This window comes from Talpa occidentalis, unplaced genomic scaffold, assembly GCF_014898055.3.
Source record: "Talpa occidentalis isolate TD23 unplaced genomic scaffold, MPIMG_talOcc4v2.1 talOcc4.9, whole genome shotgun sequence".
NCBI classification, from domain to species: domain Eukaryota; kingdom Metazoa; phylum Chordata; class Mammalia; order Eulipotyphla; family Talpidae; genus Talpa; species Talpa occidentalis.
This window is the reverse complement of record NW_023605305.1, coordinates 108,476,937-108,504,186: the sequence shown is the minus strand read 5'-3', so window position 1 is coordinate 108,504,186 and position 27,250 is coordinate 108,476,937. Positions and strand designations below refer to the sequence as shown.

The following is a 27,250-nucleotide window of genomic DNA, read 5'->3' as shown; positions in this document are numbered from 1 at the left end:
ATCTACCTATAGGTTGTTGTAAAAATTAAACGAATATTATAAAACATTTCCTGTATTACCTGGAACATAGTAAGTAATGAATTAACTTTTCAATAGCCAAATTAGATTATCAGCTTTTTAAAATTTTAGACCCAATGACTAAGCCTATCCCTGAAGATTTAAGATCCTATAAAACTGGATTGGTTCAGGAAATCTTCACTAAAATAAAACAAGGTTTTCCATCCCCAGATAACTCCAAAGTAATACATCACTTAAAAGGATGGATAACCAATAATGCAATCTATACTGCTCACTTAGCAACTGATCCTGAACTACTATTGACATTTTATGTGATGTAGTCCACTGGTATTTAGAGTAGATTCTGCTTTACAATACTAATTTGTTCTACAGACAGGATTGTACGGTGAAAATACTGGAATGTGAACCCAATAATACACTGATATTGCATAATTCATTCTAAGATGGCATGATTTGAAAAATTTGGCACACTGTTAAGCTTATATAAGACTGATTTATACACTAAAACCAAAAAATACTGAATTTCATTTTTATTAACATTAAAAAGATGAAATTAAAAATAAGTAACTTAAACTGGTAACAGTTATTTAACAATCACTCAGAATTTGCTAGTGGAGTAGATGGGAAAAACCAAATTTTCATACCAACCCCCTAACTTTTTTACCATGACTGTTTTTTTATGACTTCTTGTTACAACTTGATTGAAACTCTCTTTTCAACATGCTCTTTGGGAACCAACAAATGTTATAAAACTCTACAAACCAGAAGTCAAATACCCCAAATGTAAAAAATCAAAAACAAAACATCTCTGTGTTATCAGTTTTAGCATGAAAGCATCCATGACTGAAAATTAAAACATTTCTGTACTTTACTAAAAAGACTGTGGACCCGTCAAAATGATAAAAAGACCATGTTGGCTCACACGCTAACAGTTATGCCCAACCCCCATGGTCTAGTTGGCGGCAATTGTAATGTGAATATTAAATCGTAAAGTGGTATTTTAACAAGGAAGGACTCATCCTAGAGTGATGTGATCGTATAGTTGACCTGTTGTAAAGCAGGGATCTACTGTATTTCGCGCATTATTAAACACTTCCCATTTTTGTCTCTTTTTTTCTTCCTACCTAGACTGTAAGTGACTCAAAAGTAGAAGCACTTTTCATATGTCATCTTCTTTCTAGATCCTATATTCTGTCTTTATTCCAAGACACTCAACAGACATTTACTTTCCAGCCTCTTCCCTGATGTCTCGGCCTCTCGTCACTCTCATCATTTTAGTGATGTCAATGTTTTATTTTGCTGTTAGTAAAAGCTACAATTTACTTAGTATAATCATTCAAAGTTAGCAAACTGACTTTGAAGTAGAATGAGCCTCAAAAATGCCCTTTGCAATCAATTTGCAACCACAGATATTTATAAAAGCAATTATTTACATAAGGACAGATGATCATTTATTATTACTTGGACTAAAGTATACTAAATTCTATTGAAGACTAAAAATGGTACGCCTAGTACAAATAGCTATAAGTGTGGTACTTTTAGCTAGTAGGCTGCTTTGTTGATAGAATAAGATTATGAGTAAACAGCACAATGCAGCCGCTTCAACATTCAGATTCCAAAAAGTTCTGTGAAAACCCCTAATGAAACTGAAATAGTGTTGAACTTTTTTTGTTCTTTGTTCCACTTTATTTTTTAGTCTATATATGTGGTTAAAACAAGCCACACATACACTCTGAACTGTAGAATACGGCTCTGCAGGGGAAGAAAATGTATACAGGGATTCAAGAAGTACTGAACACACACAAGATCTGAACATACGTTAAGGATTTTAAAGTATACTTTTAAATGATGCATTAGAACCTAATCACTTTTTTTCAGGAGACCATACATCTCTTAAAATATAATGAGTCAAGTTTACCTTAAAATAACACACAAGGAAACAGGAGTGGATCATAGACGTACAGGTAACAGAGCACAGACCTTTTGAATGGCCAAAAAGCACACGAAAAAGTGCTCAACTCATGAGTGATCAGGAAGATGTAAATTAAAACAATAAGCTACCCTCTACTGCTACTAGAAACACTTTAACACATAAAACTAATCTATGGTGAACAAAATCAGAACAGCAGTTGTCTCTGGGGATAGGGAGATGATTAACCGGGAAGGGGCAGAAAACTTTCTAGGGTGATGAGGATCTTCTGTATCTTGATGTGGGTGTAGGCCAAATGACTGTGCATTTGTCTAGACTGACTGAATCCAACAACTAAGATCGGTGCATTTCATTTCACTATATCTAAATTATACCTCTAGTTTCAAAGTGTACATACATACATATAGGTACATATATAAATGAGCTAAAGGAAAATTTAAGTTTTATGTATCTAGTATATGCTTTCTATATAGTGTTTCATAACCAGATGGGAAATTCAAAACCAAGTAGTGTTTTAATAACAAACAACAAAGGCGGTATGAACAACATTCCTCATGAGTCAAACATCACTATATCTCTATTTTACACAAGAAATTGAATATTAACACGTAACTTTCCCAAGGTCAAAAAGTCAGTGAAGTAAAGGAGAAAAGTAAGTAGCATATTGTAAGTGCTGATTATGTTAGATGAATGAATAATACATAAACAGATAATCCCTAGGAGTTTGTAGGAATGAATGTCAACTTAGGTAATCTTGAACAGCAAACTTAAAAGATGAAATGGAGCAGAACAGAAAACATCACAGAGCACTGAAGGTTGTAAGGCAAGTACTGTTTCTAGAAACTCTTCTTCTGGCATAAGAACACAGACGTGGTGGTGGTCCAAGGGGTTAAGTGCCACACTATGAAGCAATCTGCAGCCTCTGCAGCACGAGTTCGATCCCTGGCCGGCCAGGTAGCAACCCACATGGCGCAGCAGACCTCTCCTGTCTCACCTGCTGCTCCCCTCAGCAGTGTATTTCAGTCAGTCCACGTGTTCTGCTCCCCACTCTGTCTCTGGTGAATCCTCTCACCCCCCGCATCTCTGGCCTGTACCCCAGCTCTTGTATGCATAAATAAATCTAAAAAAAAAAAAAACACAGACGTGTGTATGTGTACATGCTTTGGTGTGCTCCCAGATCACAATATAGTTTTCCACCATGAAAAACACTAGAACTAGTCTGAAAAACACTAGACTAAAATGCCCAACCAAATCTATCATTTCAGTTTAAGCTATAATATGTAAATTCTAAAAGAAATGATAAGCCATCAGCATGACTGTTTTGTTTTGAACCAACAAATGTCATAAAACTCTACAAACCGGAAGTCAAATACCCAAAATGTAAAAAATCAAAAACGAAACATCTCTGTGTTATCAGGGTTAGATAACCAAAATAGCATTGGAAAAGTCTGAAAAGTGGCATGGGTGATATGGGGGATAAGATTGGACTAGCTCTTAAGGAACTTAAAATTTGCCAGATAAGTTTAAGGCCTAACAGCAGCAATGAGTAAGCAGCCTCTGCTGACTGAAATGCTTTCTAAACAACATCATTAATGTTTAGAGGAACATCGAGTACAATTTATTTGATCAGAACTTTCTAAGACTCAGACCTTATAAGTAATAGGAAGGAAAAGGCCAGCCCTGGAAGTGGGCGGGTTCTGGCAGACAAACGAGACTCTCAGGACTTTAATGAATCACAGGAAACGCCACTAGGTTGAGGGGGGCACCCAATCCCCAAACTGTGAACTATTACGCAAGGAGACCCAGCCTGCAGAGACTATAACTGTGTGATACGTTAAATGACTCTACGAACTTGAAAAGCTTCTTCTTTTCTTTTTCAAAGATTTATTTATTTATGCATACAAGAACTGGGGTACAGGCCAGAGTGTGGGGGGTGAGAGGATTCACCAGAGACAGAGTGGGGAACAGAACAGGTGAATTGACTAAAATATACTGACTGCTGAGGGGAGCAGTGGGCAAGTCAGGCGAGGTCTGCTGCGCCATGTGGGTACCTCCCTGGTCGGGGCTCGAACTTATGCTGCAGTGGCTGCAGACAGCTTCATAGGTTGTGTCTTACCCTCTTGTGCCACCAGAGAGGTCCTTGAAAAGCTTCTTTATTAGGGATGTGCTCGGTGTCTTTCATTCGGTAAGAATGACATTGTATGAAACTTAACTTCAAGGTTAAAATATCAGAAAAGAGCTCACCAAACAAGATTGGAAAGGGTTAGCTTCCTTTTCCTCCAGTTAGGGGATTCTATGGAGGGAGGGTTTGAAAAGCTGTATGATTGTGGGCTGCACATTAACTCTAAAAATCTGTTTAAAGCAAGATTCTAAAGTTACATAGAAACTGACCCTGGAGGGGACACAGCAAGAAACTAGCTGCTCAAGTGTAAGGCCCTGGAAGGAAGGTCTTTTGCCTGGCTGAGATGTAGAAAATGCTTATAATTAAAAGTTTATCTTTTTTTTTTTGAATGCTGAGTAATATTCCATGGTGTATATGGACCACATCTTCTTGATCCAGTCATCTATTTTTGGGCATTTGGGTTGTTTCTAAAGCTTAGCTATTGTAAACAGTGCTGCTATAAACATAGGGGTGCAGGTGCTCTTTGGAATTGATGCTTGTGTCCTTTGGGTAAATACCTAGGAGTGGAGTTGCTGGATCATATGGAAGCTCTATGTTTAGGTCAAGAAATCTCCATGCAGCTCTCCATAGTGGCTGGACCAGTTTGTACTCCCACCAACAGTGCAGGAGAGTTCCTTTTTCTCCACATCCTCGCCAACATTTGTTGTTGCTAGTTTTTTTAATATGTGCCATTCTCACTGGTGTGAGATGGTATCTCATGGTAGTTTTGATTTGCATTTCCCTGATTACAAGTGATGTTGAACAAGAAGATGTGGTACATATACACCATGGAATATTACTCAGCATTCAAAACAGATAAACACATGCAGTTTGCAGCAACATGGATGGCGCTGGAAGGGATCATGCTCAGCGAAATAAGCCAGAAAGAAAAAGAAAAATACCGGATGGTCTCACTCATAGCAGGAATCTAGAAAACCTAAATAAGGAACCAGGAAAAAGAATAACTATAAGAAAGAAAATATCAAAATCAACAAACAATTATGAACCAGAGACACTTTATGGGGGGTGGGGGGCGGGGAAAGGAGGGACTGGGGTCAAAATAAGGGGGTTGTAATTGTATGGGGAACATAAAAATAAAATTTAAATTAAAAAAAAAGTTTATCAAGTAAACAGGAATAGAAGTTTGGGGGGGCACCCAAGGGTATGTGGGTAATTTTACTGTCAGGATAGGAAGAAAAAGGAATCTGCAAGAATGCTAATTATGCACCCCACTGACTGAAGGGAGAACAGGACAACTATCAGGACATGCTAAGAACAAGTCCACGTCACAGGTCAGATGAAAAGGTGGCAACTTCTACTGTTACTGCAAGCCTTGAGTGGACATGATAGCCAGCTATCCAGGATCAAAGAGCAGTTGTACAGAAAACTTGTTTTTTGCAATTTTTAAATCAATTTTAATTTTTAAAATTTATTTTCTTACATTGTTGTTTATTTTTGTACAATAATTGATTTCTCCCCTCAGGTTTAGTCCTTGTAGCTCTCCCACCGCCCTAGGCCCTAGGGCCCATCACCACAGTCCCTGGTGCTCTTCTCTCCCCTATTTTGACCCCCATTGCCCCCCCTTCCCTGCTGGATGCCTTGGATCTATGGTCAGCTTGCAAGTTTTGTCTTTTTCCGTACAGATAAATCTGAACTTAAGTTAGGGACGCACTATTTCTCTTCAGAAAATCTAATGGGGGGGGGGGTAAAGCAAGACCACGAAGTAAAAGGCAAGCTATAATGACAGGGCATTTAATTTGATCACTTTAAATGTGAACTGACAATGTTCATCACTACAGTAAGGGCCTGGATAGACGGCGAGGTGGAGCCGCTGAGCACTTCCACCACTAATTCCAACTTCAGGGGAACAAACAGGCCTGGACGGGGGCACAGGAATGGCCTTTGTTCCGAGATACATGAGCCCTTCCATTTTATGCTTAAGAATGGCAACACCATGAGGAAACTTTAAGTGTCACCAGCCTCAAGAAAGAATAACCAAGACCCTTCTCCCATTTTAGTCCCATAAGCAATAAGCAAGCGGGCTCTATTCTAAGCCTCTAGGACTTTCTTCACTCCTTTCCTCTAATGATTTCTAGGGCTGATGTGAAAAAGACAATCATTTGTCCCCCGGATGCACGATACTACCAAGAAAGGAAGTACAAGGGACTGAAAGGAAGACTGTAGAGAGAAAAGAATTCAGAGTTACAGTCTGGAAAGCAAACAGAAAGGGGTGGGATGATGAAGATTTTGTGAAACAAAATTAAAAAATCACTGGAGAAATGAAATAAGCAAATACATTCTGACAGAGAGGACACAGGTACTTCAGGCAGAGGCCCATAGAGATTCTCAACTGAAAAGTTTGGGAAATCATAATATTTGTAGGTATGCAGACAGATGAAGAAAGACAATGCTGTATTCTTTTTTTTTAAAGATTTATTTATTTTTATACAAGAATTGGGATACAGGCCAGAGATGTGGGGGGTAAGAGGATTCACCAGAGACAGAGCAGGGAACAGAACAGGCAGACTGACTGAAATACACTGCTGAGGGGAGCAGCGGGCGAGACAGGAGAGGTCTGTCCCGCCATGTGAGTTTCTCCCTGGCCGGCCAGGAATCGAACTTGTGCTGCAGTGGTTGTGGATTGCTTCAAAAATTGCATCTTAATCCCTGCACCACCAGGGAGGCCCTGCTGTATTCTTAAAAAAAAGCTCAAAAAAACTATTTTCTCTGATGCTCACAAAGTTCCCATTAAGCAGCCAGGGAATGCAAATGACCTCATCCCAATTTGATAGAAAGGGTGCTGAGATAAAATGTTAGTTGAAAACTATTAAGATGATTAGTTTCGATTGACACTGATTTTTTTTAAAGGTACAAAGACAAGTGAACAAAGGTACATTTCTCCATGATTTGGTATCTTTTACACTACAAATTTGGAAACGAAAGTAATGATTTCCTGACCGAAGAACAAATTGTTCTTAGCACAGGATGAAATGTAAATAATGTCACTGAGTAGGGAATTACTAACAACAGCAAAAGTTATGAAATTATATTACTACAGTTAAGCCTCTCTTCTCAAAAATAAGAACTAATAAATGACCAACTGTTTTGAGCCTTGCGTGCCTTCAAGTCAGACTTACAGGGCCTGAACTTAATCTCTCATGTGATAAATATTCATGAAAAACTTACTAGATTCTAGGTATTTGGTGTACAGTGCTGAACAAAATTAAGTACCTGTCCCTTCTGGAGTTTACATTTAATGAAAAAACAAAAACAAAAAACAGACATAAAACAGAAAAATCTTTATAATCCAGAATGCTTATCAGAATGAATAGATACATTCTTGTATTATCACAAATTCTGTACAGACAGAGAAAAAGAACACTCACATTATGCAATTCTGCAAGAATTTACTTGGCATACTATTATGAGATGCTCTGGGTATGAAGTTTCCAATCAGTAAGAACAGACACTTTTTAATAAACATAATCACATACTCATTTCTACCAGTTTTTGTTGACACAAAACGTTTTAGGTACTGAATTTGATTAAAAATTTTTTTTGAAGTGATGCCTATCTATCTTACTGAATAGAGTTGGCACTCCGAGGCAGAAAATACTTTTTGTTACTGTTTAAACAATGAAATAGGAACCGCATAGGTGAAACTGCAGAAAGGAAAATAACTTGAAGGTTTGTGGGCTCCTATTAGGATAATAAAATTTCTTGAAATTTTAATAATGTAGGAACCCACACATACGCTGTCAGCCTGAGTTTGGGTCCATGACCTGTGAAAGAATCTGCTTTGAAAGAGTAACTTTTAGGTATCCTGTATAATACCAGAATTTGAAAATTAGTGAGAAACTTACCTACACTCTTTTGGGATAAAATCAGGGCTATGAAAGTAACAAACTTAAGTCTGCCCAGGCATGCTTCTGCTTGCTCCACTGCTTAACTATATTTAGGACTAACAAAGATTGATGTGAGAGGTCCAAACTACCTCGAAGATAGTAAAAAAAAAAGTCAACGTGTTCTTAACTCCTTGTCATGCCATTGCTCAGATGTATTTCTTACAAATATAATTTTTAATTTTACCACTAGTAAATTATTTTCTCACAAAAATTTTAACTTTATAGCAAAAGCTGAAATGCTTCTGAAATACAACCTCATTGCTCTTTCCTTTCTAAAAGTTCTTCGCCTGATGGGAATCCTCCCAGGCCTCTTTGCAGCATATACACTTGTGCATCTCTGTGTGTATGTATGGGTAACCATAAAATTACAAAGATATGATTACTCTATGAAATGGTTTTACAACTTGTTTTCACTTGAGGTCTTAGAGATCTTTCTAAGTCATGACATAGCTTTTTCCCTTGTTAAAAAAAAAAAAAGTAGGCCACCTTGATGGCCTAGGGGTTAAGTCTCAGCACAAGGGCCCATCACAATGGCCTTGCCTGAGTTCGATCCCCGGCCAGGGAGCTGACCCACATGGCGGAGCAGACCTTTCCTGTCTCGCCTGCTGCTTCCCTAAGCAGTATATTTCAGTAGCTCTGCCTGTTCTGCTCCCCACTCCTCTCACCTCCTGTACCTCTGGCCTATACCCCAGTTCTACGCAAACTAAGTAAAAATCTTACAATAAGGGAATAATTTTTTTTTTTTGGGTGGGACTCTTGCCGGTGGCCAGGGATCGAACTGGCACTGCAGAGGCAACCAGCACTCAACCACTGTGCCACCAGGGCAGGGGAGGCCCAGAATAACTCTTTTTTAAAAAAAGTAATTATGTGATAGTCTATATTAAGGAGGTACCCATTTTATACAGCTGTATTTTATAGGTAGACATTTAGAATAGTATTAAACAATACTGCAAAGAGCATCCTGTAGTTTGGTGGACAGTAGTTTGGTGGCCAATCTACATTACTATGCTTTGCTGAGGAAGTAATTCCCTATATAATAACATTTGCAGCTTCCTTCTGCAATGCCCCACTTCTGTAAGGATTTTCTGCAGGCATACAAGATGGCTTCTTATCTTTCAAATCATTCTTATAGCTGGTTGAACTAAAATACTGTGATGGGCCACAGGCTTTAATTTTGGAAGTGCCCTCCTTGTCATCTCTTCTCTTTGTGAAAGAAATAGAAATAACTTCTGATTAATCTCAAATCACAAGGCTAACACATGCATGGAAGACACAATAAGAGGAAGTCAAAATAACAGGAATAAGCTGTTTCCTTTTTTTTTTTTTATATGTTTTAGTTTCAGGCTGAATAAGTGCAATGAAATTCCCCCTGCTGTAACCTTTTCTGAAGTCCTTCCCCAACTGCCAGGGAACTGTGTGTTCCCTAAGTAGGTAGCATTTTACAAGCTGAATTTCCCCTTTCTTTCCTCAAAGAGATAAGGAAAACAGACCCTACAGGAAGCTGCCGCTTAAAAATGAGAAATATGCTTATTTTTCCGGTACTTTCACTCTTGAACCCCTACATGCCACACTTTCTAACGTGAATGATGATGTTTAACAAAAGATTATACAGCCAATCTGATACCAGACAGTTATTTTAAAGAGTTAGCTACTGTACATGGGGCTCAATGCTTTTTATAAGGGAATAAAGATGCATAATCACTTAAGAAGGCAGACTTTTTAATAACGACGCAATTTATGAACAGCACACACAGAGGACCAGCCTTTCCTGCTTCTTTTGGCTGTTTTCTGCAGATTATGGTGCCACTGAATCTGGTAATTCCCTCTCACTGATTTCAGTTCCTCCCTACCCAGGACAGGCCATTTCGGGAGCTGCTACCATTCTCAAGGGGACCAAGGCAAGGGGAAGGCAGCGAGAGATGTTATCTCTGGCCTCACCAGCTGCAGCTTAGTACTGTTTCTGTTTTGTTTTACTATGCACTCTGTTCTGTATCTTATTTTTAAGATAATTATACAGAACGATCTCTCTCTCATCCTCATTAATGGTTGCATAGTATTCCACTGTCAATCATGTCATATCAATTGGCCAGAATCCTAATAGACATGCAAGGTACTCTAGCATTTTACTTCTATAAACAATGCTGCAATAAATATCCTTACTCATAAACTTTATTGGATAGGCCTAAGTATATGTGTGGCATACATTTCTAGAAGTAGAATTACTTTACCTAACTGATATTGCACCTATTTGACAGATGTTATCATTCTACATAGTTAAACTTTTTAAACTCCCCTTAAAAAGTTGAAGATAACCATGAGTGAGTTTCTTTTCACCTTCGCCAGTACAGATCTTTTGAAAAACATGTATTTTACCTTTTTGGGTCAGAGTCTATAGTTCATTTAGCTAAGCACAATTTATCTGAAAAATAATATTTGGAGTCACACAAAATAAGCTCCAGTATCTGTGCAAAAATGGGAGTTATAGTAACTATTTCACAAAGATGGAATTTAACAAGATGTCACATGCAGAAACTGTTTTGAAAACTAGAGAGAGCTATACAAAATGCTAGCTTTTTTTTTTTTTTTGAAGGAATAAGCTTTGGAGGGACAGTTCATAATGCCACAGCTTAGCAAAATTCTTTTGAAATTTTTTCAGGAATGCACCCAAATATTGTTGTCTGGTGTCAGGATCGAGCAAGATGAATCAAAGGTGAAATCTAGACCGACGTAGCAAATTAAGTTACATGCTTTATACCAGTGCTTTTCAAACTGTGGGTCATAGCCCATCAGTAGATCATGACAATAGGTTAGTGGGGTCACAACCAGCATTTGAAGAAAAATAAAGTACAAAAGAAAAAGTAATGCGGTATAGTATAATTATTATAGTACAGTAAATGAAATTAGAATACATTTCAGTGAAATTTTTGTTTCAGTTAATAGCTGGTATGTGGGTGTGTATGTGTGTCCTGGATTATGGCAAAACAGTGAAATGCATTTCAAAAATGCTGAAAGCTACTTCTTTAAGATTCTAGTTTGATTGGAAAAAACTTTCTTTCCCTGAACTCTGATCTTTTTATTGGGTAATTTGGGATTTCAGGTTGGTTTTTTAAGCACAGTGAGGTTATTTAGGGTGGGTTGGAACAGAACAATATTAACTTATTATCAGGAAGAACAAAAGGGAAACCTTTAACTCTAATTCAACTCTTATATCTTTTCCTAAATTATCCTAAATTATCTCCTTAGGACAGCAGTGTTAATAAAAAGGAACTTGAACAATCAGTTGGACAAGATTATTGCTGCTTAAAAAGTACTTCTGATTTATAAGTAATTTACATATAATACAAAATTTTGAAGAAAGATATTAAAATGCACACATTATTCCATTTTCCAGGGATAACTACTATTAGCAAACTTCAAATTTTGATCTATTTGCTTGAGTCTTTTTTCTATGTATATATTTCTAACTGAGATTAAAGGACATTTCATGTCACAACCTGCTTGTAAACGTTACCATGTCACTAAAATTTGTTCATATGCAATGCATGGTATTTTAAAACATAATAGTCCATCGTGTGGATGTGACAGCCAATTCATAAGGCCATTAACTGAGGGTTTATTTTTTATAAAGAATGATTTCATACTTATTACAAGGTTATAGAACTAGATTAATATGTAACTATGTTATCACAGGACTATTTGGGGGTGACTGGAAGTAACTTAAGGAAAATGTTTCTTTGGAAATAGATTTTTACAAAAAACTGCTCAAAATTTAACAACTTTCTTCCATGAATGGTGTCCTGAGAGTAGCAAAAAAAAGGAATCAACACTGTTATCAAAAGCATAACAGAGAATGGCCTCCCAGGTGGCGCAGCGGTTGAGTGCTGGGTTGCGAAGCTGTCCGCAGCCTCTGCAGTGCCGGTTTGATCCCCGGGTCCCACATGGTGCTCAGCCCTCTCCTGCTGCCCGCTACTCCCCTCAGCAGTGTACTTTGGTCCTTCTGCCTGCTCTGCTCCCTGCTCTGGCTCGGGTGAATTCTCTCACCCTTCCGCACTTCTGACTGTACCCAGTGCTTGTATAAATAAATAAATAAATCTTTTCTTTCTTTCTTTTTTTTTTTATAAAAAAAAAGCAAAACAGAGAAGTAGTACTAAGTTTCCTATTCTGCAAAAACTGACTCTGGAGCAGGTTCAGATAGAGGAGGTATTAACCAAAAACAAAAGCCCCTTTTAAAATGAATGATCTTCAGTGGTCGAAATTAATGATGAGAAAAATAATGCTTTCTAGGAAATAATACAGGAACGCTACATTTTCATGTCTATTTCCTGGCTGGTGATAAGACTGATATGCTAGAGTAAATTTAAATGGTTTAAAACAATAAGATAATTTTTTTTTAATTTTTTTTTTATTTTTTTATAATTTTTTTTATTATTATAAAAATTTCTTAAATAAAAGGTGAGTGAAGTCAAAAATAAGATAATTTTTGAACTTGTTTCATATAGTCAATATTTCACTCTTAGGAAAGATGCAATAATATTATATCACAATGTGAAAAAATTTACATGTTTGTTTCTTCCTCTTTGGAAAACTTTATTTATCATAAGAAGCCAGTAAACTATTAAAATTAATAAAGACAAAGAATAAAATTGGCTTTAAAGAACAGTTAATTAAGTTTTACCATTGAGGAAATAATTACTAAATTCTACGTGGCAAAATTTACAAAATTAAAATACAGAATTCCAGTTTCTAAAAAGTAGCAGAACAAAGTGGAAAAAGCTACTCCGTATAATTCTATGTGATCTAAGAAGTCAAAAAGACTTTTTTTTTCCTTTTTGGGAAAAAAGGCATAGAACAATACCTATGCTCTCCATAGATACAGAAAAAGCAGATGACAAAATCCAATAGCCATTTCTGATAAAAACTCACAACAAACTATAAATAAGAGAAAACTTCCTCAATCTGATGACAAACATCTGTGAAAAACCTATAACCACCATCCTATCTTACGATGAAAGACTGTTTTTCTCTTAAGATCAGGAACAAGACAAAAATATCTTCACCATTATCTATCTGACATTGCATGGATGTTTTAGTCAACACAATATGGCAAGGAAAAGAAATAAAAGAAATTCAGATTAGAAAGCTTAAAACTGTCTTTATTTGCAGACAAGATAGTACAAAATCCAATGGAATTTATAAAGTAGGTAGCAGAACTAGTGAGTTTAGCAAGGCTGCAAGATCAATCTTTAAAATCAATTTAATTTCCATATATCGGAAAATAATATTTAAACACAATACCATTTGTAAGATCATAAAATATATGAAACACTTGGTGGCAAATCTGACAAACAATATGAAAGCCATGTATATTGAAAACAACAAAGCGCTGCTGAGAGTCCTACAAAAAGATAAATAACAAGTGTAATATAATATTAGGATATCAACTCTTCCCAAATTCATTTACACATTCAATGAAAATCTCAAACAGAATTCCAGTAGGATTTTTGGAGAAAATGACAAGCTGATTCTAAAATTCATTTGGAAATGCCAAGGTCTATGAATAAGCAAAACAATACAAGTTGGAAGATGAACACAACCCGAACTTTTAATTTATTAGACGGCAACAGTAATCAAGACAATCTGGTATTGAGATCAATGTAGACCAACAGGTGAATGGAATGGAACAGAGTTCAGAAATAAACCAACAAATATACAGAAAACTGATTGTGATAAAAGTATAAAAGGCCATTCTACCGTGGAAGGACAGCCTTCAACAAATGGTGTTAGAACAAATAGATGTCCATATACAAAAAAAGGGGAGATTTTGATTCATAACAAAATTCAGTTGTATCACAGATTGATGGGTAAAATTTAAAACTATAAAACTTATAGAAAAAACATAGGAGAAAACTTTTTTTCAGTTGGTTTGGCAATGATTTTTTTTTTTTAAATAAGGGACACTAAAAGCAAAGTTCATGAAAGAAATCTTGATCAAGCGTTTAATGTCATCAGTGTATGATTGTATACGTCACCTATGCAATCAAATACACAACTGCATCAAAATGAAAAACTTGCTCCTTGAAAGATAGTTAAGAGAATGAAATGTTGAGCCACAGACTGGAAGAAAATATCCGCATGGCATATATCTAGCAATGGACTTGTAGGCAGATAAAAAGGAATACTGAAAATTCACTAGTAAGAAAACAACTCAATTTAAAAAATGGGCAAAAAAAATTAAATACTTCATCAAAGAAAACAACATGGATGGTAAATTAGCACATGAAAAGATACTCAACATCATTAGTTAATAGGAAAAAACAAATTAAAACTGCAACAAGCTATTATACACCTATTAAAAGACTAAAAAAGACTGGCCACACCCAGTGTTGGTGAGGATGTGGAGCAACTGGAACTCTTACACACGCTGGTGGGAATATAACATGGCACAGCTACTTTGGAAAACAGTTTGGCTATTTCTTAATAAGTTAAACACCTACCATGTAAATGCCATTCCTCTCCTAGGCATTGATCCAAAATAAATGAAAGCAAATGCCCATACAAAGTCCTGTATATGAACATTCATAGTGGCTTTAGCTATAATTATTTAAAACTGGAAACAGTGAGATGAAGGGAAAAAACGAATCACCGTTCACACATATAATGGAATACTGCTCAGTAATAATAGGAATGAACTGCCAATACAGCAATTCATGGATGAATCACTTGAGATTCACGAAAGAACAAGGAACCTCCCACCCAGATGCCAAAGAAAAAAGAAAAAAAAGATGCATTCTGTGTATTTCACTTACATAAAGTATCAGGAAATGTAAACTAATGTCTGGTAGATCAGCGGTTTGGGTTTTGGGGGGAAAGTAGGTAAGAGTGGAGAAGGTTAAGGAATGGGCTACAAAGGGGATACAAGAAAATTTGGGGGGTGACCATGTTTTGTTTTGTTTTTTTTTAAGATTTATTTTTTTTTAAAGATTTATTTATTTATTTATACAAGCACTGGGTACAGTCAGAAGCGCAGGAGGGTGAGAGAATTCACCAGAGCCAGAGCGGGGAGCAGAGCAGGCAGAAGGACCGAGGTACACTGCTGCGGGGAACAGTGGGCGGCAGGAGAGGTCTGCGCGCCATGCGGGACCCTCCAACGGTGGCCGGGGAGCAGCCGGGGATCGAACCGGCTCTGCAGAGGCTGCGGGCAGCTTCGCAACCCAGCGCTCAACCGCTGCGCCACCGGGGAGGCCAGACCTTGATTATAGTAATGGTTTCATGGGGGAATACATATTAAAATATCAATCTGTATACATCAAATATGTGCATATTAAATACATGCAGCTTATTGTTTGTCAGTTATACAGCAATAATGCTGTTAAAAAACAAAATATAATATGCCAAATCAAACAATAGAGAACTACACCAAGAAGTCAATGGAAAAAATCAATTGTACTAAAAAAGCTTCCACATTGTCCCTGTACTTCCTGTTTTCATTATAGGGAGAGAATGGGGAAGATAACATAACATCTGTTCCATGCCCTAGAGTACACACTTAACCCTCCTGAGCTGTTTCAAAATATATGTTTTTGGTTGTGTGTGGGGGTGGGGGAGGGGGGCAGTGGTGACACTCAAAAGCATCATTTCCCATAAGGAAAATAAGCTAAAGGGTAAATCACCTGATAGGATTTAAAGATTCATCTTTCTTACAGGAGACAGTATATTATCAGTATTTCTTGCTTTATGAGTATACCTCTGGTACTAAATGGATGTTCTAACACTGACAGTAAAAAGAGCACTGAACACCTTGATTAGCATTTGCTATTTCATTTAATCTGCACAGAGAATAAACTGTTTTACAGATAACGTAGACCATGCAACAATACATGAGAGTCCAAATCTAGGTTGGTCTGATTTGAAAATTCATTCTCCTAACAGCTACACTTAATTGAATATTCTAAGTAATAGTTTTGTAGACTACCTAGTAATTATCTTTCTAATTTTTTTTTAAAGATTTATTTATTTATTTATACAAGCACTGGGTACAGTCAGAAGCACAGGAGGGTGAGAGAATTCACCAGAGCCAGAGTGGGGAACAGAACAGGCAGACTGATTAAGCACACTGCTGAGGGGAGCAGTGGGCAGCAGGAGAGGTCTGCGTGCCATGCGGGACCCTCACCCTGCGGCCGGGGATTGAACCGGTGGGCAGCTTTGCAACCCAGTGCTCAACTGCTGCGCCACCGGGGAGGCCCTATCTTTCTGTTTTTTTGTTTTTTTTTTTTAAAAGATTTATTTATTTATGCATACATAGAAGAGCTTGGGTACAGGCCACAGGAGTGGGGGGGGGGTGGTAAGAGGATTCACCGGAGACAGAGTGAGGAACAGAACAGGCAGAATGACCAAAGTACACTGCTGAGGGGAGCAGCAGGCGAGTCAGGAGAGGTCTGCTGTGCCATATGGGATGCTCCCTGGCTGGCTGGGGATCGAACTTGTGCTGTAGTGGCTGCGGACAGCTTCATAGGTTGCATCTTAACCCCTTGCGCCACCAGGGAGGCCCCCTATCTTTCTGTTTTTTTAAAGGTAGGCTTATATTTACTCAGAAAATAGGAATATAAAAACCAGCTATTTTTTGCTGTAAAAAACACAGCAAAATATGGCTAAAAATGGCTACTGATTAATTCCTTCTAGAAGATATTTCATAGTAAATGTCCTGAATGGAAAACTAAAAAGCTTATAATTCAATTCCCCAAATAAGGCTCTGATTACTTCCTAATATCCCAGTTCTTATCCAGGCAGAAATCAAACTTATGTTCATGTGACCTTTACCAAAGATCCTACTTCTATCCTAAAAATAACCTATCCAAATGGGATCATTTTTGGCCAAAGAACTATTAGATTCAGACTAGTGGGTGCCAAAGAATGCTTAAACTTTGAGCCCATTTAAGTATATTCACCAATCTATTAAGTAAGTTAATACCTGATTTTTGTCTTTTAATGTAAACACTCCTGACAGGCTTCCTAGTATAGGATGCCATATGGTGACTGCTAAATTGAATTTTATCTTCCTTATTTCAGACCAGCCTTTATAATAATCTGCTTCCCTAAGAGGCACAAAAACATGAGCAAAAGCAGACGTCAAGTTTGACTTATAGTGAACTAGTACTTGTGATTTTCTTGTGCCACAGTACCTTCCTTCCATGATCGCTTTTGTTTTTTATATTTGGCATTCATAAGACCCTTACAATTATTTTAAGAATATTTTAGCAAAAGTAAATCATTTATTGTTTCAACACAGACATATGTAATGGTTAGACTTTTTTTATTTTTAACCCTGACTACTTAAAAAATTCATAATAGTTAAATGAATACCGTGACATATTACAGTCTCATATGCTAAATATATTTCTAACTTACTCTTGTCTTCAACATTTTTGTCTGCAAATTTTGCTTAGGGAATTCTGCAATGGCCTTTGGCCAAAATCAACAAAATTCTATCCTAGACTTTAAAAGAGTTATACCTGTTTTATGGTTAAGGCATCAGTGAAAAGGAATTCAAGACTCCTTAAGCTAATTCTACAAGAAAACTGTAATATTTTACCATTTATTACTGTAGAAGCAATTTAAAGAATGCTTTAAAATAAAATGATGCTATTAAATACAGGGTAAGTTCTTAGTCATAGCTAAAAGTGACTTTGCATCAGATCTAAGACATGTGGACAGAATATATCCAATGTGGAAGACTCAAATATAAACTAACTTTTACTAGCAATCAAGTCTATTTTCCAACTTTTAAAAAATGGCTTTTGATTAAGGTTCCCTGATCTTCCTTTGGTGTATCAGAGAAAACCATCTCCTTGATGTGCTTGAAAGTAAGGAGGCTCTCTTCTTGAACTGTGTGGTTCCACCCTAACCCCCCCCAGGACAGTTCCTGAGCAATGTAACTTTCTCTATAGAGGGGATTCCTGTGGTGTTCTCATTCACGACAATAGAATGGTCAAAGGGAAAGACTTTCATAAAGAATATCTTCACTATAACACAGTTAGGACCAAAGACAGTGTAAATGGCTTCTATAACAATTAGACTTCAAATAATCAGAAGACTGAGTATTATATTTATTTTCTATTGGCTCTGCTGGTTCCATGCCAAACATATCTTGGCTGCAGTAGAAGAATGAGGAGGTTTTTATATACTGGGGAGAAAAAGAACCTAATTGTGGGGTCTCTAGAAGGGTACAATTGTAACCTGGCACTTTGCAGAACTTCTGGAAAACGAATGAAGCTCTTTTATAATTACAGTTCCATAGGTAGGATCTACTTACAGACTATGAGGACTTTATAAAATATCACTATACAGACCCAATCCTTGCCAATGTGATATTTATTTATTTATATGCAGCAACAGCGAACCATATGGTTTTGTTTAGAGATGCAAGGTTGAAATAGATTTTATAACTAAGAAAAAAATTCTATTTTGAAGGCAAGGAGGAAAAAAGATAAGGCTTTTTTCACTTAAACAGATAGGAAAAAACAAAGTTATTTAGGACAAAGACCAAAAACCCTTTTCAGCCTACTACCCATGAATTTTAAAAAAGTAAACTAAAAGGAAGAAAATTAACAGGCAGTGACATTAGTCCAAGAAGCCCAATAGAGCTATAGAAATATTGTAGGAAAATCTTGATATCCTACAGAACCAAAACAAAGATAGCAACAATAACAACAACAACAAAAAAAAAAAAACCAAATACACGAAAAAACAAAAAACCACTCCACAGATAAAACAAAATTTCATTTTAATTTTGAGGATCTGGTAGAGCAGTTGGTTTTCTCCAAGGAGTGAAACAATTTTGATCCCAGCTGCTACTTATTTTATCTAACAATAGACTGTCTAAAGATGTATCACTTCTGGAGAAGCTATTCATTTCACCTAAACTGCATATTAGCTTAAGCCGCAGAAGATGACTATCACCTACAGGCTGTATGCAAACTAAATACAACACTTGTGCCTGATTCTGAAGGGTATCTTATATCAAAATGCTCTCTTAATTATAGCTCTTGATCTCAAGCTGCTCTTTCAACTTGTCAGAAACTGCCTAAAGTTACTAAAATTGGATTCATGCAGAAAAAAAATATTTTAGGAAAACATGTGCAACAGCACCTAAGCATCTGTTACCATTAAACCCGACGGCAGTAAGCGCAGCACGCGAGAACAGGCTGTGAGATTTCATGATTTACAACATTCACTTTGAAATATTATGGCAGTCTTGTAAAACAACACACCACAATGACACACTCATTTCATCTGTTCAAATATTTACTGAGCAGCTATATGCTAGGCACTTTGCTGGGTGCTTAAGGATAGGATTAGCAAAATAGACACACAAAGTTTTACAGACTTGTAGGGTTTCTAAGGCTGAAAAGCAAAGTGAAAAAAGGGTCATTCACTCTTTGGCTTTTGCATGAGAGGCAGTCATCCCCTGTGCCTAGCCCAACTACGAGTGGGTTGAGGTCTCTAAGTGTTTGGATAAGTCAACTGTGATATTGATGGGAAGCTGCTTCCTGGTGTCCTTGTGCAAATAGGGATAGATCCTCAGATGAGTCTACTTAACACATTGCCAAACTATCGTAGTTTTATAAAATCTGATTGCTACGGATAATGCTGCTACTCCTGGAAAATGTTTTCTGAGTTCTAAAAGGAATCACTACAAAGTTCTTGGTTCAGCCTAGGCAGTTCTAAGCTGATTGCCCCAAAGGAGAGGAGAGTCAGAGGTCTCAGAGGAGGACAGGGCAATGAAGTGGGGAAACCAGTAACATTAGGAGTGAGGATTAGGGGAGAGCTAAAACTCTCCCCAATCCTTTTTCTTCTCTTTTCATTGATTAGATATACGTGGGATAAGAAATGAGAGAATGACCCGAGTTTAAACAGGTTAGGACTGCTGGTAATAGTGGGATGGGGTTATGGAAAACAATAATTTTCAGAACACTCAGGGAAAGGAAGAGAAACCATCAATAATAACAAAAGGGGAAGGTCTGTGGATGTGGCAGAAATGAGTCACCATCCAGAGTGCACACTGTAATATCTGCTGACAGGAGAGTCATTACAAAATTAAACACTGTGGAGGGCACACCAGAGACATTCATTCAAATGACAGCCACCAATGACTGGACGTGATATGTACTGATAGGACACAAATAAAGGGCAAGATGCTGGGCATATTTGCAATGCCATGCAAATTGTGAAGTGTTAACACAAGTGCTAGTTACTAAACATTTATTCTTATTAGAGATAAGGAAGCTTTATTCCAGACATGCTGAATGACTTGACCGAGGTCAGTGTGATGCTTCGTGGCATGACAGGCAAAGACTCAAGTAGTGAATTTTAACATTAGTGCCTAGGCATGTGTCAAACATAAACAAACGATCCTGAGAGAAGCCATGTAAGACCAGACGGTGGAAAGCAGGAAAAGGAAGAAAATAAGCCAGACTCCGTCCCCCCCATATAGGAAGTGAAATGTCTCACACTCTGGAGAAATGAAACCAATGGAAATTACTTATCAGACAGTGCAAGCTACAAAGGAAAAACAAAAAAAAAGCAATAGTTTTCATTGATAAACTACCCTGAGGCAGAAATGTCAGTCTTTTTCTGTATGCCTCAAAACAGCAATTAATGTCACATTAATTTAACAGCATATAGATCTACTAGGTTTAGATTTTATTTTTAATCACAGTTATGATTTCAGAGTAATCCAAGAAAAGACTACCCAAACAATCTTTATTTCCTAAAAATACCTTTAAAGCTTCGATAACAAGGTCCCTTGCTTCGAGCTCCCCTTCAAGAATACTGAAGAGTGTTAGGAGCTCAGGCTTGCTGAGTTTTTCCAGATTCATCCTGAAAGCCTAAAGCAAAGACAAAAGACAGTCAGTCTTCAGAAAACAGAGTTAATTTGATATTATATTATTTTTTACAATTTATTTATGCATGCATGCAAGCAATGGGTACAGTCAGAAGCACGGGAGGGTGAGAGAATTCACCAGAGTCAGAGCAAAGAGCAGAGCAGGCAGAAGGACCGAAGTACACTGCTGAGGGGAGCAGCGGGCGGCAGGAGAGGTCTGCGCACCATGTGGGACCCTCACCCGGTGGCTGGGGATTGATTCGGCGCTGCAGAGGCTGCGGGCAGCTTCGCAGCCCAGCGCTCAATTGCTGCGCCACCGGGGAGGCCCTAATTTGATATTATTAAAGAAAAAGTGAGACAGATAAAGAGGAGCAACAACTATGGAATAAAATGTTTTAACAAAGGACAGATTACTATTAAATAGGAAAACAAGAATTTTCTGATGCTAGTCACAAACCAAGCATTAAGGAAAATAAAATTCACTTTAATTATTGATTTCACGACCACTCACAAAAAACACTTTTTCATTAATTTTTCCCTCAAGCATATTTTCAGACATCCTAGAAGGTAGCAGAAGGACTTAGCCATTAATTTGCTCCCTAGAAATTGTTAGACTATGGAAAGATTTCCCAGTTTTAAATAATCAAATTCCAAAACCATATGTAAAACATCCTGGCATCCCTCTGAAGTTAGGGAAATGAAATTTAAGCAAAGATAATGTTCAGTGGGAGTAGGGAAGAAATTTTTCTTTTTAAATTCTCCACAGAGTACATCTATCACAATATTTATATTTCATGTAGTAAAATGGACTTACATGTTTTTGAATGACTTCTTAAAATATATTGTTTAAACATCTTAATGGGCCTGGCTACTGCAAATTGAATTTGATTTAACAAGTTCACATTTCTAGAAGACCATGTATCTTCTGAAATAGGTTAAATGGCAAACTGCTTGGCATAACTCCATAGATTAACTTCTCACAAACCTCACATTGATAGAAGAGAGACCAGCCTGTATGGTAAGATACATTTTATGACTTCCAAAGTAGAGCAAATACTGTTTTCCCTCTCCCACTTTTTACTTCCAAATTGCTGCGCTCATATAGTTTTCTTTCAAGTGAGTTTACCACACGGCCTGTTCACACATCCTCTAGTAATTCCCAACTCTATGAGAGCATTAAATTTTAGGAGGCGCACAAAAGAGTCATTGATCCCTCCCAGAGCTACTGCCTTTCAGTGAGGAAAACCTTCACTGCACTCTGCTGTTACTGTGCTCAGGACGTGCTGTACAAATCTTTTGCCAAAAGTAAAATAAGTTCAATATGAAACTTCAGCTCTAACTGCTAACTTTCTAACTAGAGAATTTTAGCCACTATTAAGTGACTCACATTTCACTATTAGAGAGCTACCTCATCATTATCCTAAAAATACCTAAACAACAAACCTGATATAAAGTTATACGCAATATAAGGTAGTATATTAGAGAGAGTGCATGGCTTTGCATCACACAGATGCAGCTGGTGCACGGATGTAGTAGGAAGACACAGATATGGCTGTAGCTAGAAGATGTATAGTTTGTGGGACATCTTAGTGGATGTGACCTTGGGTAAGTTTTCTATTCTGTTTTCTTTCTTTTTTTTTTTTTAAAGATTTATTTATTTATTTATACAAGCACTGGGTACAGTCAGAAGTGCAGGAGGGTGAGAGAATTCACCAGAGCCAGAGCGGGGAGCAGAGCAGGCAGACTGACGAAATACACTGCTGGGGGAGCAGTGGGCGTGGCAGGAGAGGTCTGTCGCGCTTCACAGCCCAGTGCTCAACCACTGCGCTACGAGGGGAGGCCCATTCTCAGTTTTCTTTCTTTCTTTTTTTTTTTTATAAGTGATTCTTTATTGCTTCAATTCTCTTTTTTTTAAAAATATTTATTTATTTATTTATTTATGCAAGCACTGGGTACAGTCAGAAGCATGGGAGGGTGAGAGAATTCACCAGAGCAGAGCAGGCAGAAGGACCGAAGTACACTGCTGAAGGGAGCAGTGGGCGGCAGGAGAGGTCTGCGCGCCATGTGGGACCCTCCTCCGGTGGCCGGGGAGCAGCCAGGGATCGAACTGGCGCTGCAGAGGCCGCGGGCAGCTTCGCAACCCAGCGCTCAACCGCTGCGCCACCGGGGAGGCCCATTCTCAGTTTTCTTATCTGTGAAAGGGGGATGGTTTCTACTCACAGGGGTGCAACCAAGTTCCTGACACAGGCTAAACAAGGTTTAATTATCGGTAACTACTACCCTCTCTCATTTTCCAAATTAATTCTAAGAAAGGCAGTACCAAAGTGGGGACAGTCGAGATCAGGGACCTCAGACACACCTCCAGCTGTCCTTTTGCAGCTGGGGCCCACAAATGAAGAATGGACAGTGTCTTGGGGTGAAGAATGGTGAGGAATTTAAACAAGTAGTTGAGTAGAAACTACCAGTTTCTTAGATGAAACCCTATCCCCTTTCCTTGATGGTTTTGTGTTTTTATCTCTTTCAGAGAGATTATATGGCAAGGGGAAGTGCCAGTGTTTTATGCCCCCTCCTCGCCTCACAACATGTTAAGCAGAACAGCAGTCCACAGTAAAGGACTCCACAAACGCCGACTGTGCTGAGCAAGCCGAGCTAGGAGGGCGGAGTAGAGCTAACATGGTATGTTCGCACATGTTATTCGTTTTCATTCAGCATTTTATAGTCCTTAAATATTCTTATTTAGGTATCTAAAACTGTGGCTTGAACAAGCTGTGTGATGTGAGTAAAACATAACAGCATGGAAGTGAGGAGAGCAGAATTTCAGGCTCAGCTCTGCCACCCAACAGACTTGAGAAAAAATTTACCTGATGGCTTTGGCACAGGTAAAATAAAATAAACTAGAAAAGCTCTGACATCCTTCTTGGTTCCATTCTAAGGTTCTGTGGGTAAAACTATTTGTTAAAGAATCCAATTAAATAAAAGAGGTAAATATATAAAAATCTAAGAGACTGTCCCTAAATCAGTCCTTGATCTGTTGTGAAATACATTCTCGTAAAAGTAAAATGGAAACAATCTTTAGAGTCACTTTAATTATAAAGAAGACTGGCATAAGCAAAAAAAAAAAAAAATTCCAGTCTTTGTCAATGACATAAAGAACAGTATTCCTGTTACCTCTACATCTGTAAACCATTTTCAATTTTTATATCTGCAACACTGTAATAATATATACTAATTCATTTAGCTTAGTATCTACATGAAAAGAATACAGTAAATAACAAATATGGCACAAGAGGAGAAAATGGGATATAGTTGTGTAATTCAAAAACCAAAAGGTCTAAAAAAATAAATGAAACAAGGGTGTGAAATGTTAGGAGAAAAACAACAATAACAAAACTAACAACTGTGCATATTTCAATAACCTTTCTCTGCAAATATTAAAACTCAGCATTTGAATCTAATCAATACACAACTGTAATACACTGTTGTCTAAAATATAAATGAAAGTTAGTAAAAATTGCATTATGTTCTAGAATGGCAGTGGCATTCCTGGGGGTGGAAATGGGGATTGGAGTGATACTGACCTGATAACCAGTTGGTCACACTTTATCTTCAAACTCTTTAGGTTTTCTTCAGTTAAAATTTGGGAAAATTGACAAATGTATCTAAAATGCCGTCAGCATGATGGAAAAGTGTCCAAGGCTGCAAAATAATAAGAAATTTATTGTCTATGTGCTCATACTATAAATAATTTGGCAAATCCCATGAATGTCAACTGTCAAGAGCTGATGAGGCCAGACAGCTGTAGGTTGATACAGACAAGAAAGGAGAAAATAGCCACTTCTTCAACTTGAAGCTAAGCAATATAGAAAAATTACCAGGAATTTGACTTTCCTTGTATAATTATAATCAGGAAAGGTGAGGCCTTTCAAAATCTCTTTGACTTTGCCTGCTGCCTCTCAGGGACTAACTTATAAACGTCACAAGAGGCTGACTTTACCTGAATCGGTGATAACCCATTTGCTTGAATCACATCCCCATGGCTTATGCACAATGAGCTCAGAAAAATACATAATTAGAACTGAACTTTCAAACTGTCAAAATCATGTAAGAGAAATCCTCATCCCTACATCTCCTGCTAGTCAATCAATCAATCACCCTGTCTCCATCTCAACTCTGATCACTAAGACTGATTATTCCTCCCTCACTTCTACTTTTCCCCATTTATTTTCAAATAGTAAATGTTGAATTACATGCAAATTCTGGTTCATGTTTTCCCAACAGTGGATAAGACTCAGAAAACCCTTTTTCGTAAAGATAGGTTTTAAATTTTAGTTGATGAAACATTTTTTTTGTCTTGTATTCTAAGGCACCAAGTCTGAAAACCTATTGAATAGCTAAAACCTAACAGGCAAATAGGGCCAGCGTCAAAAGAGAAACACTGCTGCAATAAGTGCTTGTTTCATTCAACCGAGACTCAATCATTTAACTACTCAGGAATCTCTCCATTTAGGGGAGGAAGTGAGTTTGTTGTGCAGGTAGTAATAAAAATATAGAACCATCATAGGCAAATCATTAAATAAGTTCCTCCAGCAATTTCTGCTCAATATATAAACTAGGTGGCTTAAGATTTAAAAAAAAAAGGCTATTTCTAGCATCATTTTCCTGATCATAAATGTGACTGCCAGATTTTCAGCCGCACATACTGTAGTCTACAGATTCATTCTCTCCTTATTTTCTAAATGAGCTGTTACTTGTCATTGTCATCATCCATTAAGTAACTCTGAAAGACAAGATCATTTCAACCAGATGCTCAGCTCATTCCTTCTATTAGACTCTCTAAGACCCAACTTTCCTTAGAGTTTAGACACAGATATTTCTGTCTAAGGAATGCTACAGTCTATAAATTTGAAATAAAAACCACTTGTAGACAATGTGTCTGGACACATCATACACTGTGGAATAACAAGCTGTAGCTATATTAAACTTAACAATTTTCTCAATTAAAAATGCATACAAATAAATTTTGTACATATTTAAAATTGTTCATGTTTTATACTCTTAAAAATAAGCCTGTTTATAACTTAAGTACAAAATTTATTTTTAGGTTGTCACTAAGTGATTTCAAACCTTTTGTCTATTTACATGCCACTTCCTACCAAGGCAGGCCAGCCAGTGCCAACGACCAGGATAGAATAAGTCTTTCCTAAAAGAAACTTTCGTGTGCCAACCAACAGTCACAAGAGTTACGAGTATCAAGAAGGGCACCTCCCCCAACTCCTAAATGGCCCTATTGATTCTGCCTAGGAAGTCTGTGGCTGCGGGCTGGGTTCTATCCATTTTATTCCAACCTTTTTCCTTCTCTGGTAATACTCAAGTTCCACTCATTCTGTTTCTGGTTGTGCCTTTTCCTTCTTAAGTTCTAGAATCTGGAACTCTAAATAAATTGTACATGACAGAAGGCATTGTTGCCTTTTGCCACATAAAGATTAGGTGGCAGAAAAAGAAACACCCCAAACAGCTTCTGTAACTATGTAGGCAGTAGGGCAGGGTGGGGTACAAACAAGGTACCTGTCTATCTCGTATCTGGGGTGTGTATGTCTTACGCATATAGAACTAAAGGCTTTATTTCTTTCTAAGTGGTAGGTGATAGAGCATATGAAGAGGGTAAGCACCATTTTCAGATAAGTCTTAGATATTTCCTGATACAGAAACAACTAAAAAAAAAAAAAACCTACATATATATATATTTTTTAAACTACATATATATTTTTTAAAAATCAACCTGGGGGCCTCCTCCCCAAGGACGCCCTAAGTATTCCAACTTGGGTGGCCTAGGGGTGATAGCTGTCATACTATCACTGCTGCTGCCTGAGTTAGATCCCTGGCAGGTGAGCTAACCCACATGGCACAGCAGACCTCTCCTGTCTCACCTGTTGCTCCCCTCAGCAGTGTACTTCGGTCAATCTGCCTGTTCTGCTTCCCACTCTATCTCTGGTGAATACTCTCACCCGCCACCCCCCCACCCCGCACCTCTGGCTTACCCCCCAGTTCTTCTATGCATAAATGAATAAATAAATCTTAAAAAAAAAAGTCTGGCAAAAATTAAAAAATCAACTAGCTATGAAAAATAACTGCTACCCACAAGATCACTCTTGCAAAATTGGATAAAAATCACTTCTTTATTATACACTCCGATGTTAAATTTAAGAAATTTACACTTTTATTGGCTATAACTGTGATTTCAGGTCATTCAGTAAGTTTTTAGTATTGGTAATGACATGAGCAAACATATAAAGCAAATTTGCTCCAATTACATAAAGACACTTTCATATACATATAAGCAGAACCAAAATACAAGA

General features: G+C 37.5%; 1 protein-coding gene and 1 long non-coding RNA gene across 4 annotated transcripts in view; one reads left to right on the top strand and one right to left on the bottom strand.

The window, feature by feature from the left end:
- The window catches only part of CTTNBP2NL (CTTNBP2 N-terminal like), a 53,082-nt gene that overhangs the window by 16,512 nt on the left and 9,320 nt on the right, over nucleotides 1-27,250 (bottom strand). The window contains exons 1-3 of one of the 2 annotated variants that reach the window (XM_054691614.1): nucleotides 26,240-26,586; nucleotides 24,473-24,590; nucleotides 20,791-20,898 (exon numbers count right to left, since the gene is read on the bottom strand). In XM_054691614.1, coding sequence (XP_054547589.1) covers nucleotides 20,791-20,889 — 99 coding nt within the window. In that variant the 5' untranslated portion in view covers nucleotides 20,890-20,898; nucleotides 24,473-24,590; nucleotides 26,240-26,586. Of the gene's footprint in view, nucleotides 1-20,790; nucleotides 20,899-24,472; nucleotides 24,591-26,239; nucleotides 26,587-27,250 lie in introns of those variants that run through there. The other variant, XM_054691615.1, reaches the window with a different exon arrangement.
- Nucleotides 1-27,250, top strand: part of LOC119236434 (uncharacterized) — a 42,942-nt gene that overhangs the window by 7,077 nt on the left and 8,615 nt on the right. For both annotated transcript variants that reach the window (XR_005123062.1, XR_005123061.1), the window contains exon 3: nucleotides 23,419-23,570. This is a non-coding gene — a long non-coding RNA (uncharacterized LOC119236434). The remainder of the gene's footprint in view (nucleotides 1-23,418; nucleotides 23,571-27,250) is intronic.